The sequence below is a fragment of the Talpa occidentalis genome, unplaced genomic scaffold (assembly GCF_014898055.3).
Source record: "Talpa occidentalis isolate TD23 unplaced genomic scaffold, MPIMG_talOcc4v2.1 talOcc4.3, whole genome shotgun sequence".
NCBI lineage: Eukaryota > Metazoa > Chordata > Mammalia > Eulipotyphla > Talpidae > Talpa > Talpa occidentalis.
Genome location: NW_023603184.1, coordinates 34614802 through 34628441, shown reverse-complemented (window position 1 = coordinate 34628441; position 13640 = coordinate 34614802). Strand labels below are relative to the sequence as shown.

At 55.4% G+C, this 13640-nt stretch overlaps 1 protein-coding gene across 1 annotated transcript in view; it reads left to right on the top strand.

Annotated features, from left to right (window-relative positions):
* The window catches only part of DCHS1 (dachsous cadherin-related 1), a 34304-nt gene that overhangs the window by 12064 nt on the left and 8600 nt on the right, over positions 1–13640 (top strand). Inside the window, 10 exon segments of the mRNA XM_037522794.2 lie at positions 1176–3086; positions 8403–8591; positions 8688–8919; positions 9057–9293; positions 9613–10638; positions 10859–11052; positions 11270–11366; positions 11464–11621; positions 12397–12547; positions 12550–13260. Coding sequence (XP_037378691.1) covers positions 1296–3086; positions 8403–8591; positions 8688–8919; positions 9057–9293; positions 9613–10638; positions 10859–11052; positions 11270–11366; positions 11464–11621; positions 12397–12547; positions 12550–13260 — 4786 coding nt within the window. The 5' untranslated portion in view covers positions 1176–1295.

The following is a 13640-nucleotide window of genomic DNA, read 5'->3' as shown; positions in this document are numbered from 1 at the left end:
TTCAGGCAGTCATCAAGCCCTACCTGCTATTCTGCTCTTAAACCTCCCGCAGAGCTATCCATTTCTTGCCGTTTTCATTTGCTCATTCTCATCCAAGTTCAAAGCAGTGTCATTGCCGGATCCCCACACAGATGTAGAGGGGGCCGTCCTACGATAACCATCCTGTGTGTTTTCCAGAGGGCAGCAAGAGTAATGTTCATGGCACTCTTCCTTAAAATGCTATGGTGGCTTCTGTCTGCCTTAGCATAAAGTTAAAATCTTCAGTGTGGTTTATGAGGCCCTGCCCCACTCCATACCCTCTGCCCCTACCATGCTGCACCTTGTCTCCTCACCCACCCTCAAACACTTGGTCTTTTCTTGACTGTAGACCCATTCTAAACTTTTCCACATTCTTTTCATTCTTCCAGATGTTCTTCGTTGCTTTCTGTCTCTCCTTCCCTGTCTCCATTGCCTAGCTAACTGACACCTACTCAATAAGTAAATCCTAACTGGAAGGTCACCTCCTCAGAGAAGCCCTCTCTGATTCCCTGCCTATTTTAAGCCTCTTTTAGTTGCCCTCATAGCTCCCTGTGCTCCCTTAACTACCCTTATCAACCTGCAATTACTTGTTCATCTCCTGGACTGTAAGCCCCAGGCAGTCAGGGACTGTTTCCTTTATTCACTGATAAGTTCCCAGTAGGGACTCAATCTTTTGTTGACTGGACAGGAGCATGGAGCTAAGGGAATGTATTTATAATATAGGAGAGCCCTGAGCATTTTAAAATGCTGATAGAGGGCTCCAGCAAAGGAGGAGGTTGATGATTCAAGAAAGATTACTAAGCACATGGTGGTTCAGATGATTATTAGTCCTGGATGAGAAGAAACACATGAAGAGAAAGGATTGGCCATACTTTTAATTCTAGAGATGGAAGGAAGGAAGTCTGAGGGCATTCAGACTGAAAAATAGGAAGCAAAAGCAATCTGCTAAAGGGAGGGGTGCAGGGAGTGGGCAGGATTAGGGTGGGATCCCAAGGGAATCCTGAAGCAGAAGCTTCTGGGCCCAAGAGGATAGTGAGGCAGCACAAGACCTCTGTTGGGGACCAAGGAAGGCTAAGTGTTGATGTGGCCCACACCCCAAGTCTCCTGGGACTGTTGATTTCCCCCATCGTGACCTTTTTCTTCTGCTTTTCTCGCAGGTCAGGGAGCCTGAGCTGGAGCCAAGGCCCACGTTGGACCTGATCCAAGGCCTGAGATCAAGCTGGGCACAGAGCCTGGCCTGGAGCTGGAGCCCAAACCACAAGTGGACTGCCCCTGTCATGCAGAAGGAGCTGGGCATTGTGCCTTCCTGCACTGGCATGCAGAGCCCCAGGCCCTTCCCCCTGCTGCCATTGCTGCTGCTGCTACTGCTGGGGTCCAGCGTGCCAGGTGCCTGGGGTCAGGCCGGGAGCTTGGATCTGCAGATTGATGAGGAACAGCCAGCGGGTACCCTGATCGGGGACATCAGCGCAGGGCTTCCGGCAGGCACGGCAGCACCTCCCATGTACTTCATTTCTGCCCAGGAGGGCAGTGGTGTGGGCACAGACCTGGCCATTGATGAACACAGCGGGGTGGTCCGTACAGCCCGTGTCTTGGACCGAGAACGGCGGGATCGATACCGCTTCACTGCAGTCACTCCCGACGGTGCCACCGTAGAAGTTACCGTGCGAGTGGCTGACATCAATGACCATGCTCCATCCTTCCCGCAGGCTCGGGCTGCCCTGCAGATACCTGAGCACACAGCTCTTGGCACCCGCTACCCGCTGGAGCCTGCCGGGGATGCAGATGCTGGCCGCTTGGGAACCCAGGGCTATTCGCTATCTGGTGATGGAGCTGGAGAGACCTTCCGACTGGAGACACGCCCCGGTCCAGATGGGAGCCCGGTACCCGAGCTGGTAATTACCGGGGAGCTGGACCGGGAGAACCGCTCACACTACATGCTGCAGCTGGAGGCCTATGATGGTGGCTCACCGCCCCGGAGGGCCCAGGCCCTGCTGGATGTGACCCTGCTGGACATCAATGATCATGCCCCAGCTTTCAATCAGAGTCGCTACCACGCCGTGGTGTCTGAGAGTCTGGCCCCGGGCAGTCCCGTCTTGCAGGTGTATGCATCCGATGCTGACGCTGGCGCCAATGGGGCAGTGACTTATGAGATCAACCGGAGGCAGAGCGAGGGGGATGGACCCTTCTCCATTGACGCACACACGGGGCTGCTACGACTGGAGAGGCCTCTGGACTTCGAGCAACGGCGGGTTCATGAATTGGTGGTACAGGCACGGGACGGTGGCTCTCACCCTGAGCTAGGCTCGGCCTTTGTGACTGTGCACGTGCGAGACGCCAACGACAACCAGCCCTCCATGACTGTCATCTTCCTGAGTGCAGATGGCTCCCCCCGAGTGTCTGAGGCCGCCCCACCTGGCCAGCTCGTCGCTCGCATCTCTGTATCAGACCCAGATGACGGTGACTTTGCCCATGTCAACGTGTCCCTGGAGGGTGGAGAGGGCCACTTTGCCCTGAGCACCCAGGACAGCGTCATCTACCTAGTGTGCGTGGCGCGGCGACTAGATCGGGAGGAGAGGGATGCCTATAACTTGAGGGTCACTGCTACCGACTCAGGCTCGCCCCCACTACGGGCTGAGGCTACCTTTGTGCTACATGTTACTGATGTCAATGACAATGCACCTGCCTTTGACCGCCAGCTCTACCGACCTGAGCCCCTGCCTGAGGTTGCACTGCCTGGCAGCTTCGTGGTGCGTGTGATGGCCCGGGACCCAGACCAGGGCACCAATGGTCAGGTCACTTACAGCCTGGCCCCTGGAGCCCACACTCACTGGTTCTCCATTGACCCCACCTCAGGCATCATCAGCACGGCTGCCTCACTGGACTATGAGTTGGAACCTCAGCCACAGCTGATTGTGGTGGCCACAGATGGAGGCTTGCCCCCTCTTGCCTCCTCTGCCACAGTTAGCGTGGCCCTGCAAGATGTGAATGATAATGAGCCCCAGTTCCAGAGAACATTCTACAATGCCTCGCTGCTGGAGAACACCCAGCCCGGAACCTGCTTCCTGCAGGTGGGTAAGCCTTGAGCACAGCAGGATGCTGTTGTGGGAAGGAGTGGATCAGAGGGTCACAAGGGACCTCAGAGAAGGAACCAAGCTTTGCAGGTGCAGCTGTTAATGGTGACTTCTGCCAGAGGGTTTGGACGTATCTTCTGAGCTCCAAAGTCTGTGCAAACAGTGAGGGTTAATGAGAAAATGAAGAAAGCAAAGTGCGAGAGGTGGGCCAGGTAATCTTGGCAACTGAGGGAATGAAGATTGGATCTAGAGGAAGTGTCTTACAGTGTCAGGAAGTGAGAGAGACTCTCTGTAAAATTTCAAAGTTGTTCTGGAGGATTAGGGATAGAGACTGTGTACAGTCATGCAGCTCCAGTTCCCCAAGGGAATTGCCAGCATTTACAGAGCCCTCCAAGCCTGGTCCAAGGCTGGGCTGTGCTGGAGGAAACCCCCATCCTGACCTTGGAGCTGAGCCTTGATGGAACACTTGGCTCAGGCCCAAACAAGAACTATCTAGTGAGATCCCATTGTTCAGAGCAGGAAGGCTTCTTGGAGAAAGAGGTAAGAGACCTGGACAGACTGAGAGCCACAGAGTACCTGCAAGTCAGGCCTGGAGAAGATGGAGGGAGCATGAAACTGGAGAGGTAGGTTGAGGCCAGAAAGCAGAAGTCTTTGGGCACCAAGGTGTGGGGGATTAGAACTTCATTTACAAGGCAGAGGAGGTTCTTGAACTTCTTTGAGCCAGAAAAGGGTGTGTCAGATTGATTTTTGTTTGTTTTGTTTTAAAAAAATTTGGAGCAGGTTTAGATTCACAGTAAAATTGAGTGGAAGGTACAGAGGTAGATACACTTGGCCCCTACTTATTTATAGCCTCCCTACCATCAACATCCCCCACCAGAGTATTCATTGGATACAACTTACAAACCTACATTGACACATCATTATCACCTAAAGTCCATAGTTTACATTCGGGATCACTCTTGGTATTATACATTCTCTGAGTTTAGACAAATGTATAAAGACATATATAATGGAATTATGTGATGGCGTTCATTACAAAATTATACAGTGTAATTTCAGTGCCCTAAAAATGCTCTGTTCCACCTGTTTATCCCTTCCTACCCCCCAATTGTTTTTTTTTTTTAAGGAAACAAACTTGCTTTAAGGGTAAAGGATGGATTAGATCAGCAGGTAAGTGATACATTTGAGAATTAATTTACTGTGAGCCCAGCAGACAGCTGCACCCTGGGGCAAAAGAAACAGCCCTATTCCCAGGCACTGCCCATCTAAACAGAGAAAGGCACCAGGAACTAGTGCTGCGCCTGCGGCTTTGGAGGTGTCATAGAAGTGCAGAGGAGAGGCCTTGGAGAACCGACTAGACTTTACCAAATGCATAATGAGGGCTGGGGGAGTGGACAGGAACTCCAGGGCTGCAGAGATACCTGCAGACCATGATGTGCTCAGGGGACAGCATTCTTCAGGCTGGCCTCTGCTGTGCTTATGAAAGAGTTAAGGAGAGAAGAGAAAAGACAGTAGAAAGGGACAGGTGACAGTTTGGATTTATCTTAAAATTCCTAAGGAGTCATTAAGGGGCTCTAGGCAAATCTGATATGTTACTAGAAAAACTGCTTTGGCTTCTCCGGAGAGCATGGATGCAGGAGAGGAGACAGGCAGCAGGGAGGCCTCTCGGGAGTTCAGTGCTTGAAGTCTTCGTATGTCAGAAGCCCACCAGAGCCCAGAGCATCTTCTCAGGGGCTGCCTGTTGACCTGGGCTCTGGGCCAGTGCCTGGTCTGACTGATCTGATGATGAATATTTGCCTGCCTCCTGCTGTCCAGCACCCACCCGCTCTCTCTCTCGTGTCTGCTTTTCCTTGACTGGGGGCCAGTGGGCTCCTGCTTCCAAACTTCTGTCCTCGCTAAGTGCCTGAAGCAAGAGGGCCGCTCTCTAGGTAGTTTCCTGGAGTTTTTATCGTTAGTAACCAAAGGGATAAAAATGGCCATTGGATGTTCACAACTGTTATATTCAGCATGCATTTATCCGCCATGTGCAGGTCATTGTATTAAGGATATGGAATACAGTTATGAATGGGTGACACCTTCCCTCCCCCCCAACACACGCGCGCGCGCGCACACACACACACACACACACACACACACACACACTTGATGAAGCATCAATTGGGAACATTCTGGTGCAAAGAAGCAGTAAGAAAATTACTGCAAGGAGAGGAGTTCCATGATAGGTAGATATATGAGTGACAGATAGATACTACGATTGTTGTCCCAAAGGGAAGGGACCCTTGAACTTGAGCAGGAACTTGTGCGGGACCTGGAAGGGGAAGGGTTCCAAGCATGCAGAGGAGAGGGAGAGCCTGATTTGCTCAAGAGCCTGCAGTGGCTTTGTATCTCTGGGTTTAAGGTGGGAGATGAGGCTGCGGGTAACCCGGATAGTGCAGCGTCACGGCAAGACAAGGGGACTGAGCTTTCTTCTTCAGGGAACACTGAAGATTTTTTAGTAGAGGAATAATATGATCATATTTGTTTTCTCAAAAGATGCTTTTGGTAGTCAGAGCAGTGATTCACAACTGGGGGTGACTTTGCCCTCTAGAGGGGATATTTTAGCAATGTCTAGCAACATTTTTGACGGTCACAACTGGTGGGATGCTATAGGTGTCTGGTGGGTAGACAACAGCATGACAAAGACTTAACTGGTTGAAATGTTAATCAAGCAGAGAAATCATGGCTGAGAAATCTGGAGGTAGGGGATGGATTAGAGGGTCAGACACCTATGTGAAGGGAATTCCAATAGTCTGGGGAGAGATGACTCAGGCCTGAGTCAGGACAGTGAGAGTGAAGGAGAGGGATAGACAACTAGGAGAGATGAGGATTTCCTTAGTCCCTGGTTGATTGATATACAGGGAGAGTGTAAATATATACATATGTCTAGTGGGAAAAGGCAAGAACAGATTTCTGGCTTGAGCAACTGCGTGGATGGAAGAGTCATTAGAAAAGGGTTTGGAATGATCACGAGTTCAGTTCTGGACAGCCTGGATTTAAGGTGCCTGTGGGACACCCAGGTGGAGATGCTGAGCAGGCATCTGGACATACAAGTTTGGAGCTCAGAGCAGGAGTCTGGGTCAAAGTACAGACTATGCCACAGAAGTGGAAGAGAAGGTCCTGGAAGAGTTTAGAGTGAGAAGAGGTCCAGGAGAAATTCAGAGAATACAATAGGTAAGAACAGGCAGGGGAAGATAAGAGGGCTGGGGGGACACCGTGGGAGAAGTAGGAGAGAGTAGCCTCTAGAAGCAATGGGAAGGAGATGAGGATGGGTTAGATGTGGTGGGTTTGTGGTCTGGAAGGAAATTCGAAAGTTTACAGATAAAGGTCTTTATTTTCTTCCTGAAATTACGCATCTGATGAGAGCAGAGAGGGGTGAGGTAGGCACAAGAGGAGAGAGATGAGGCTAGTTATAGTTTTGGGGCAGAGAGGGAGAACCTGCTGAAAATGGAGACTGTGCAACCTCAGCTTGAGCTGCTTGGGCTGGGAAATTCACCTCTCCTTGGTCATTTCCAGTCACTGGCTCCTGCGCCTTTTAGAGGCACTTCCTGACAACTTCCCCTGACCACTATTTATTACTCTCTTCCTGCAGCGAGTCAGAGGGCAGGGGTCTTTAACAGCTTCTGGAGATGGTGCCGCAGCTGTGCTGCAGCCCCCCCACAGATTGATGCAGGGGGGAGTTTGTCTCCTGGGATATATCTGGGCCCACAGCCACAGTAAAGATTGGGGGCGGGAGCCGTTTCCAGGGTTCAGCCATGGCAGGGTCTTGTCTCTCCAGAGGGTAAACAATGGCACAAATCACTTCTGTCAAGGGCCTGGGCAACAATCAGGAGTCCTTGGCCAACTTTCTCTCTGAGCAACAATTTCTGACTCAGAAAGGGGAACTCTCCAGCTTCCTCTTACAGCACGTCATGACCCTGTGGCCCTTGGAGCCACAAAGAGCACTTTGTCACAGCCTCTCCTGAGGGCCTGATGTGCACGCAGTTAGTTTGAAAGAAACGTCTGCTGTAGGCAGGGCAAGCAGACCGTTCTTCTGCTCAGAGAGAAAACAGACACAGAGTATGTAGTATGTACCCTGTGTCTGGCCCCCTCCTAGTCTCAGGGGCTCTCAGAATGCTGTGTCCTGCTGATCAGGCTCCAAAATGTGCAGACATTCCTGACAGCAATGTCCTGTCTTCCAGCTTTTCCTGAACCAGTCTGTGAGGTGCCCAAGAATTAACCAGGAAAGTCTTCCTCTCCTCCTGACTTTTTGGGGCACCCCAATGACTTGAGAATTTAAATGCTGTCCCCACAGATCGGCAGCTCTCCCTTGTCCACTCCCATTGAGGTTGGTTTTCAAGGTAAAGGGCTGCTAAAGTACAAAAACCATTGACAGAGCTGACCCTGGCCACTCTAGTGATCAGATTCCAGTATCAATCAGACCCCCTCTGTAATGAGCAAACTCAATCAAGAGGAGGCTGTTAGGCTGTTGGTCAGCCACTTCTCTTCTTGAAGTGGCTGTAGGACGAGCTGGGGGCACTCATTCGCTCTGATCCACTTGGAATCAGTCACTGCCCTTAGAACTCTTCTTAGTAAGTACACTTGGGCCACATTATTTGCAGATTCTTGTGGATTCTGTATCTGAGTCTGTCAGCCCAAAGTCAATACCCACAGAGGTTTTTCAGCCATTCCCCGTGTGCGCAGAGTGATAGAAAATTCGAGGGGCCCAAGTGCACCCACCCCTGGCTGAGGCTGGACCAGGCAGCGGCTGCCCTGGTGTTTCCGCTCTTCTCTGTTCACACGGGTTCTTTTCACAGTTTATTCAGTGCCACAGGTTTGCGCTTTTGTGCTTTTTGTTGGTGATTTTGCTGTTTAAAATGATCCCGAAGACCTGAAGTGCCGTCTGATGTTCCTAAACACAAGAAGGCTGTGATGTGCCTTCAGACAACATATAGCTGGGTAAGCTTCATTCAGATTTGAGCTACAGGGCCATGAGTTCAATGTTAATGCAGCTACCGTAAGTGTTAAATAAGGTGTATTTAAGCACACATAAAACAAGGCTGTGTATCGGCCAGTTCACAAAAATACTGTGATCAGAGACTCACAGGTACCTAAGCCCGGTGGTGAGGTCTCAGCTGGGTTAGGTTTTGGGCCATGTTACTTGTCACTAGCCCCCTCTGTGTGCCCGCCTGTCGGACTCGACACCAGCCGTCCCAGCGCCTGCTCCTTCTAATTGCATATCAGCTCTGGCTTTTCTCATCCAAAAGATGGGCATCACTTACCCCAGCCTTTCCCCAGGTGACAGCCACAGATGCAGACAGTGGCCCATTTGGACTCCTGTCCTATTCCTTGGGAGCCGGACTTGGAGCCTCAGGGTCCCCCCCATTCCGCATCGATGCGCATACTGGTGATGTGTGCACAACCCGGACCCTGGACCGCGACCAGGGTCCCTCGAGCTTTGACTTCACAGTGACGGCTGTGGATGGGGTGAGTGGGCAGACTGTGGGCAGGGTGGGGCCTGGGGTAGAGCATTCACTAGGGCCAGACAGGGCCCGCCTGACTTACGGCTGGATGTCTCACTAGGGAGGCCTCAAGTCCATGGTATATGTGAAGGTGTTTGTGTCTGACGAGAATGACAACCCACCCCAGTTTTATCCCCGGGAGTATGCTGCCAGCCTGAGTGCCCAGAGCGCACCAGGCACAGCCGTGCTGCGGGTGTGTGCCCATGACCCTGACCACGGGCCCCATGGGCGGCTATCCTACCACATCCTGGCCGGCAATAGCCCCCCGCTCTTTGCCTTGGATGAACATTCAGGTAAGGATCCTTCCATTCTCGGGGCCTCCCCCCAAACCTCCCTTCCCACCTGCATAAATGACGTACTCCCCTCCTCCCAGAACTCTTCTGCTCTATTCTGCTTCCTTATACATGTCTGCTTCTGTTCCTCCTTCTAGGGCTATTGACCGTAGCCTGGCCTTTGGCTAGACGGGCCAACTCTGTGGTGCAGCTGGAGATCGGGGCTCAGGATGGAGGTGGCCTGCAGGCGGACCCCAGTGCCCGGGTCAATGTCAGCATTGTGCCTGGAACCCCTGTACCACCTGTATTTGAGCAACTGCAATATGTCTTTTCTGTGTCAGAGGATGTGGCACCAGGCACCAGTGTGGGAGTAGTCCAGGCACACAACCCACCAGGTATCACTAAGCGTCACACTACATGGTCTTATACCCAGATGCCCCAACAAGCTCTAGCTCAGGGCACCTTAGAGTATCACACTGCAGATAGCCCCAGTATAAAACCCCCTGCTTCCAAACTCCAGTACCTCCTTGGGCAGGCACTCTGCTTTACCCCCAGGCACATGAATATCACCCTAGTGTCACCTAACTTCTCTTCACCTAACACCTGCCCCTCCCCCTGATGCTTTGAAAGACACAGGTATGGGTACTGCCTACCCCTTCTTGGGAGCAGAGGTCCAGGCCCTCTCTTTCCTGATCCCTCTCTCCTCCTTCCTAGGTCGCTTGGGGCCTGTGACCCTCACCTTGTCAGGCGGGGATCCCCAAGGACTCTTCTCCCTAGATGGGGCCTCGGGACTGTTGCAAACGCTTCGCCCTTTGGATCGGGAACTGCTGGGACCGGTCCTAGAGTTGGAGGTGCGGGCAGGCAGCGGAGTGCCCCCGGCTTTCGCTGTAGCTCGGGTGCGTGTCCTGCTGGATGATGTAAATGACAACTCCCCTGCGTTCCCTGCACCTGAAGACACAGTGTTGCTGCCACCAAGCATTGCCCCAGGGACTCCCATCTATACCTTGCGGGCTCTGGACCCTGACTCAGGCATTAATAGTCGAGTCACCTTTACACTGCTTGCAGGGGGTGGTGGGGCCTTCTCTGTAGACCCCACAACAGGACATGTAAGGCTTATGGGACCACTGGGGCCCCCAGGGGGGCCAGCCCATGATCTGCAGCTGGAGGCCCGGGATGGGGGCTCTCCACCCCGCACCAGCCACTTTCGGTTGCGGGTAGTAGTACAGGACTTGGGGGCCCGTGGACTGGCTCCCCACTTTGACAGCCCTACTTACCGTGTGGACCTGCCCTCAGGCACCACCCCTGGAACTCAGGTTCTGCAGGTGCAGGCTCGAGCACCAGATGGGGGTCCCGTCACCTACCACCTTGCAGCAGACGGGCCAAGTAGCCTCTTTGGCCTGGAGCCACAGAGTGGGTGGCTGTGGGTGCGAGCAGCACTGGACCGTGAGGCCCAGGAATCATACACATTGAAGGTAATGGCAGTGTCTGGGTCCAAAGCTGAGTTGGGGCAGCAGACAGGCACCGCCACCGTGAGGGTCAGCATCCTCAACCAGAATGACCACAGTCCTCGCCTGTCTGAGGAGCCCACCTTCCTGGCTGTGGCTGAGAACCAGCCCCCAGGGACCAGCGTGGGCCGGGTCCTTGCCACTGACAGAGACTCGGGACCTAATGGACGTCTGACCTACAGCCTGCGACAGCTGTCAGAAGACAGCAAGGCCTTCCGCATCCACCCTCAGACTGGTGAGCACTGCTACTCAACTTCCGAGACCCCTTAGCTCCATCCTCAGATTTAGGAGCATCCAGTCAGCATCCCCAGAACCTGGCTGTGAGGACCAGGACTGAACCTGGAGTTTCACCCTGGCATTCCTTCCCACACCCCAAACCCCAGCCTCTAGGCCACAGGCTCACAGGTTCTGCACCCCCAGCTATCCCACACATAATCCTTATCCTGCACTCCCAGGAGAGGTGACCACACTCCTAACCCTGGACCGTGAGCAGCAGAGCAGCTACCAGCTCCTGGTGCAGGTGCAGGATGGGGGGAGCCCACCCCGAAGCAGCACAGGCACCGTGCATATTGCAGTGCTCGACCTCAATGATCACAACCCCACCTTCCTGCAGGCTTTAGGAGCTGCTGGCGGCGGCCTCCCTATACAGGTAAGGGAAGTAGCAGGACCCTGCCCTGAAGATGCAGGAGAGGGGGTGGGGCCTCCCCAGAGAAACACAGGTGTGGGGAAAGGATAGACTGCCTCTTAGAACATGTGTGAGAGCAAAAAAGGGACTCTGCCTACACAGAGATGAGGGGAACTCATCATTCCTGAGTTGTCTTCAGAATGGAAAGAGACAACTGTAGGTGAGTTGTGTGTCCCCATAGGTACCAGACCGTGTGCCTCCAGGAACACTGGTGACAACTCTGCAGGCCAAGGATCCGGATGAGGGGGAGAACGGGACCATACTGTACACACTATCTGGTAGGGAGTGGAGAGAGGGGAGTTGCTGGGTGATAGCATGCCCCCACGACCTGTTCCTTTCTGCCATCCAAACCCTCGCCATCCTCCGCCTGCCCAGGTCCTGGCTCAGAGCTCTTCTCTCTGCACCCTCACTCGGGGGAGCTGCTTACTGCAGCACCCCTGCTCCGGACAGAGCGTCCCCATTACGTCCTGACACTGAGTGCTCACGACCAAGGCAGCCCCCCTCGGAGCTCCAGCCTCCAGCTGCTGGTGCAGGTAAGGCTGCCCTTCATCCTGTCTGCTTCCCCTGGCAACCACCGCTGGCCCTTCGCAAGACCCTCCCCCCTAAGGGTTCCTGGTGTTATAGGGCAGGGAGAGGGGCAGCCCAAGCCCCACAAACCTGCCTATTCTAAATGGGTTCTGCCATCCGCCGCATCAACACAAAACATATCAGACTTTAATGGGAAGGAACTTTAATAAAACTAGGAAACAATACAGGTAAGGCAAAGAGTCTAGTTTCTAAATGAAGCACCCAAAGTTACCCGTCCCCTCGTGGGTAAAAGTCCATCCATATGGGATTGGCCCAGAACAAGGCCCCAAAGCCTGCCACAAGTCTAAAGCATCTTCCTGTGGGGACCCACAGAAAAGGGTCAGAAACAACCAGACAAGCCCGGAAGGAAAAGAGCAAAATCAACATCAAGATAAAAGCTGCCATTGTCACCTCCCCATGGGTCTCACCCACCTCTGTGTCACCCCGTCCACGACCAAAAGACAAGCGCAGTTTCTTCACGTGTCTCTAGGCTCCATGCGCCTCCTCCAGGTCTCCTGGCTCCATCCTGCTTCCTTCCTCAGTCTCTTCTGCAGCTTCTCCTCTTCCTGCTCAGCTCCACCCTCCCTTGGGTGGGGCAGGGAACCTCCCCCTTTCCTGGGGACCACCCTGTTACACTGGTACCTTGTAGAGAGACGACCCTTGCAGCTGCCCAGCTGGCCAGCTTGGATCCCCTTTTGGACGCTCCACCTGATTCTGCCCACCCTCCCTGGTCCACCACAGGTGCTTCCCTCCGCTCGCTCGGCGGAGCCCCCGCCGGATCCCTCGGAGCCAGACCCCGCGGCGCCGGTGCCCGTGGTGCTGACGGTGACGGCCGCGGAGGGGCTGCTTCCCGGCTCCCTGTTGGGCTCCGTGGCGCCGCCGGAGCCCGCGGCGGGGGCGCACTCACCTACACGCTGGTGGGCGGAGCCGACCCGGAGGGCACCTTCGCGCTGGACGCGGCCTCGGGGCGCTTGTACCTGGCGCGGCCCCTGGACTTCGAGGCGGGCCCCGCGTGGCGCGCGCTCACCGTGCGCGCCGAGGGCCCGGGCGGCGCGGGCGCGCGGCTGCTGCGCGTGCAGGTGCGCGTGCAGGACGAGAACGAGCACGCGCCGGCCTTCGCGCGCGACCCGCTGGCGCTGGCGCTGCCCGAGAACCCCGAGCCCGGCGCGACGCTCTACACCTTCCGGGCGGCGGACGCCGACGGCCCCGGCCCCAACAGCGAGGTGCGCTACCGCCTGCTGCGCCAGGAGCCGCCGGCGCCCGCGCTGCGCCTGGACCCGCGCACCGGGGCGCTGAGCGCCCCGCGAGGCCTGGACCGGGAGGCCACGCCCGCGCTGCTGCTCCTCGTGGAGGCCGCCGACCGGCCCGCCAACGCCACCCGGCGCCGCGCCGCGCGCGTTTCTGCGCGCGTCTTCGTCACGGATGAGAACGACAACGCCCCCGTGTTCGCGTCGCCCGCGCGCGTGCTCGTCCCGGAGGACCAGCCGCCCGGGCCCCCCGCGCTGCACGTGGTAGCCCGGGACCCCGACCTCGGCGAGGCGGCACGTGTGTCCTACCGCCTGGCTGCGGGAGGCGACGGCGCCTTCCGGCTGCACGCCAGCACCGGTGAGAGCTGGCCCCCCGTCGGGGTAGAGGGGTGCTGAGGTGGTGGGGTGCTGAGGTGGAGGGGTGCTGAGGTGGAGGGGTGCTGAGGTGGAGGGGTGCTGAGGTGGAAGGGTGCTGAGGTGGAGGGGTGCTGAGGTGGAGGGGTGCTGAGGTGGAAGGGTGCTGAGGTGGAGGGGGTGTTGAGGTCAAGGGGGTGCTGAGGTGGAGGGGTGCTGAGGTGGAAGGGTGCTGAGGTGGAAGGGTGCTGAGGTGGAGGGCTGCTGAGGTGGAGGGGTGCTGAGGTGGAAGGGTACTGAGGTGGAGGGGGTGCTGAGGTGGAGGGGGTGCTGAGGTGGAGGGGTGCTGAGGTGGAGGGGGTGTTGAGGTCAAGGGGGTGCTGA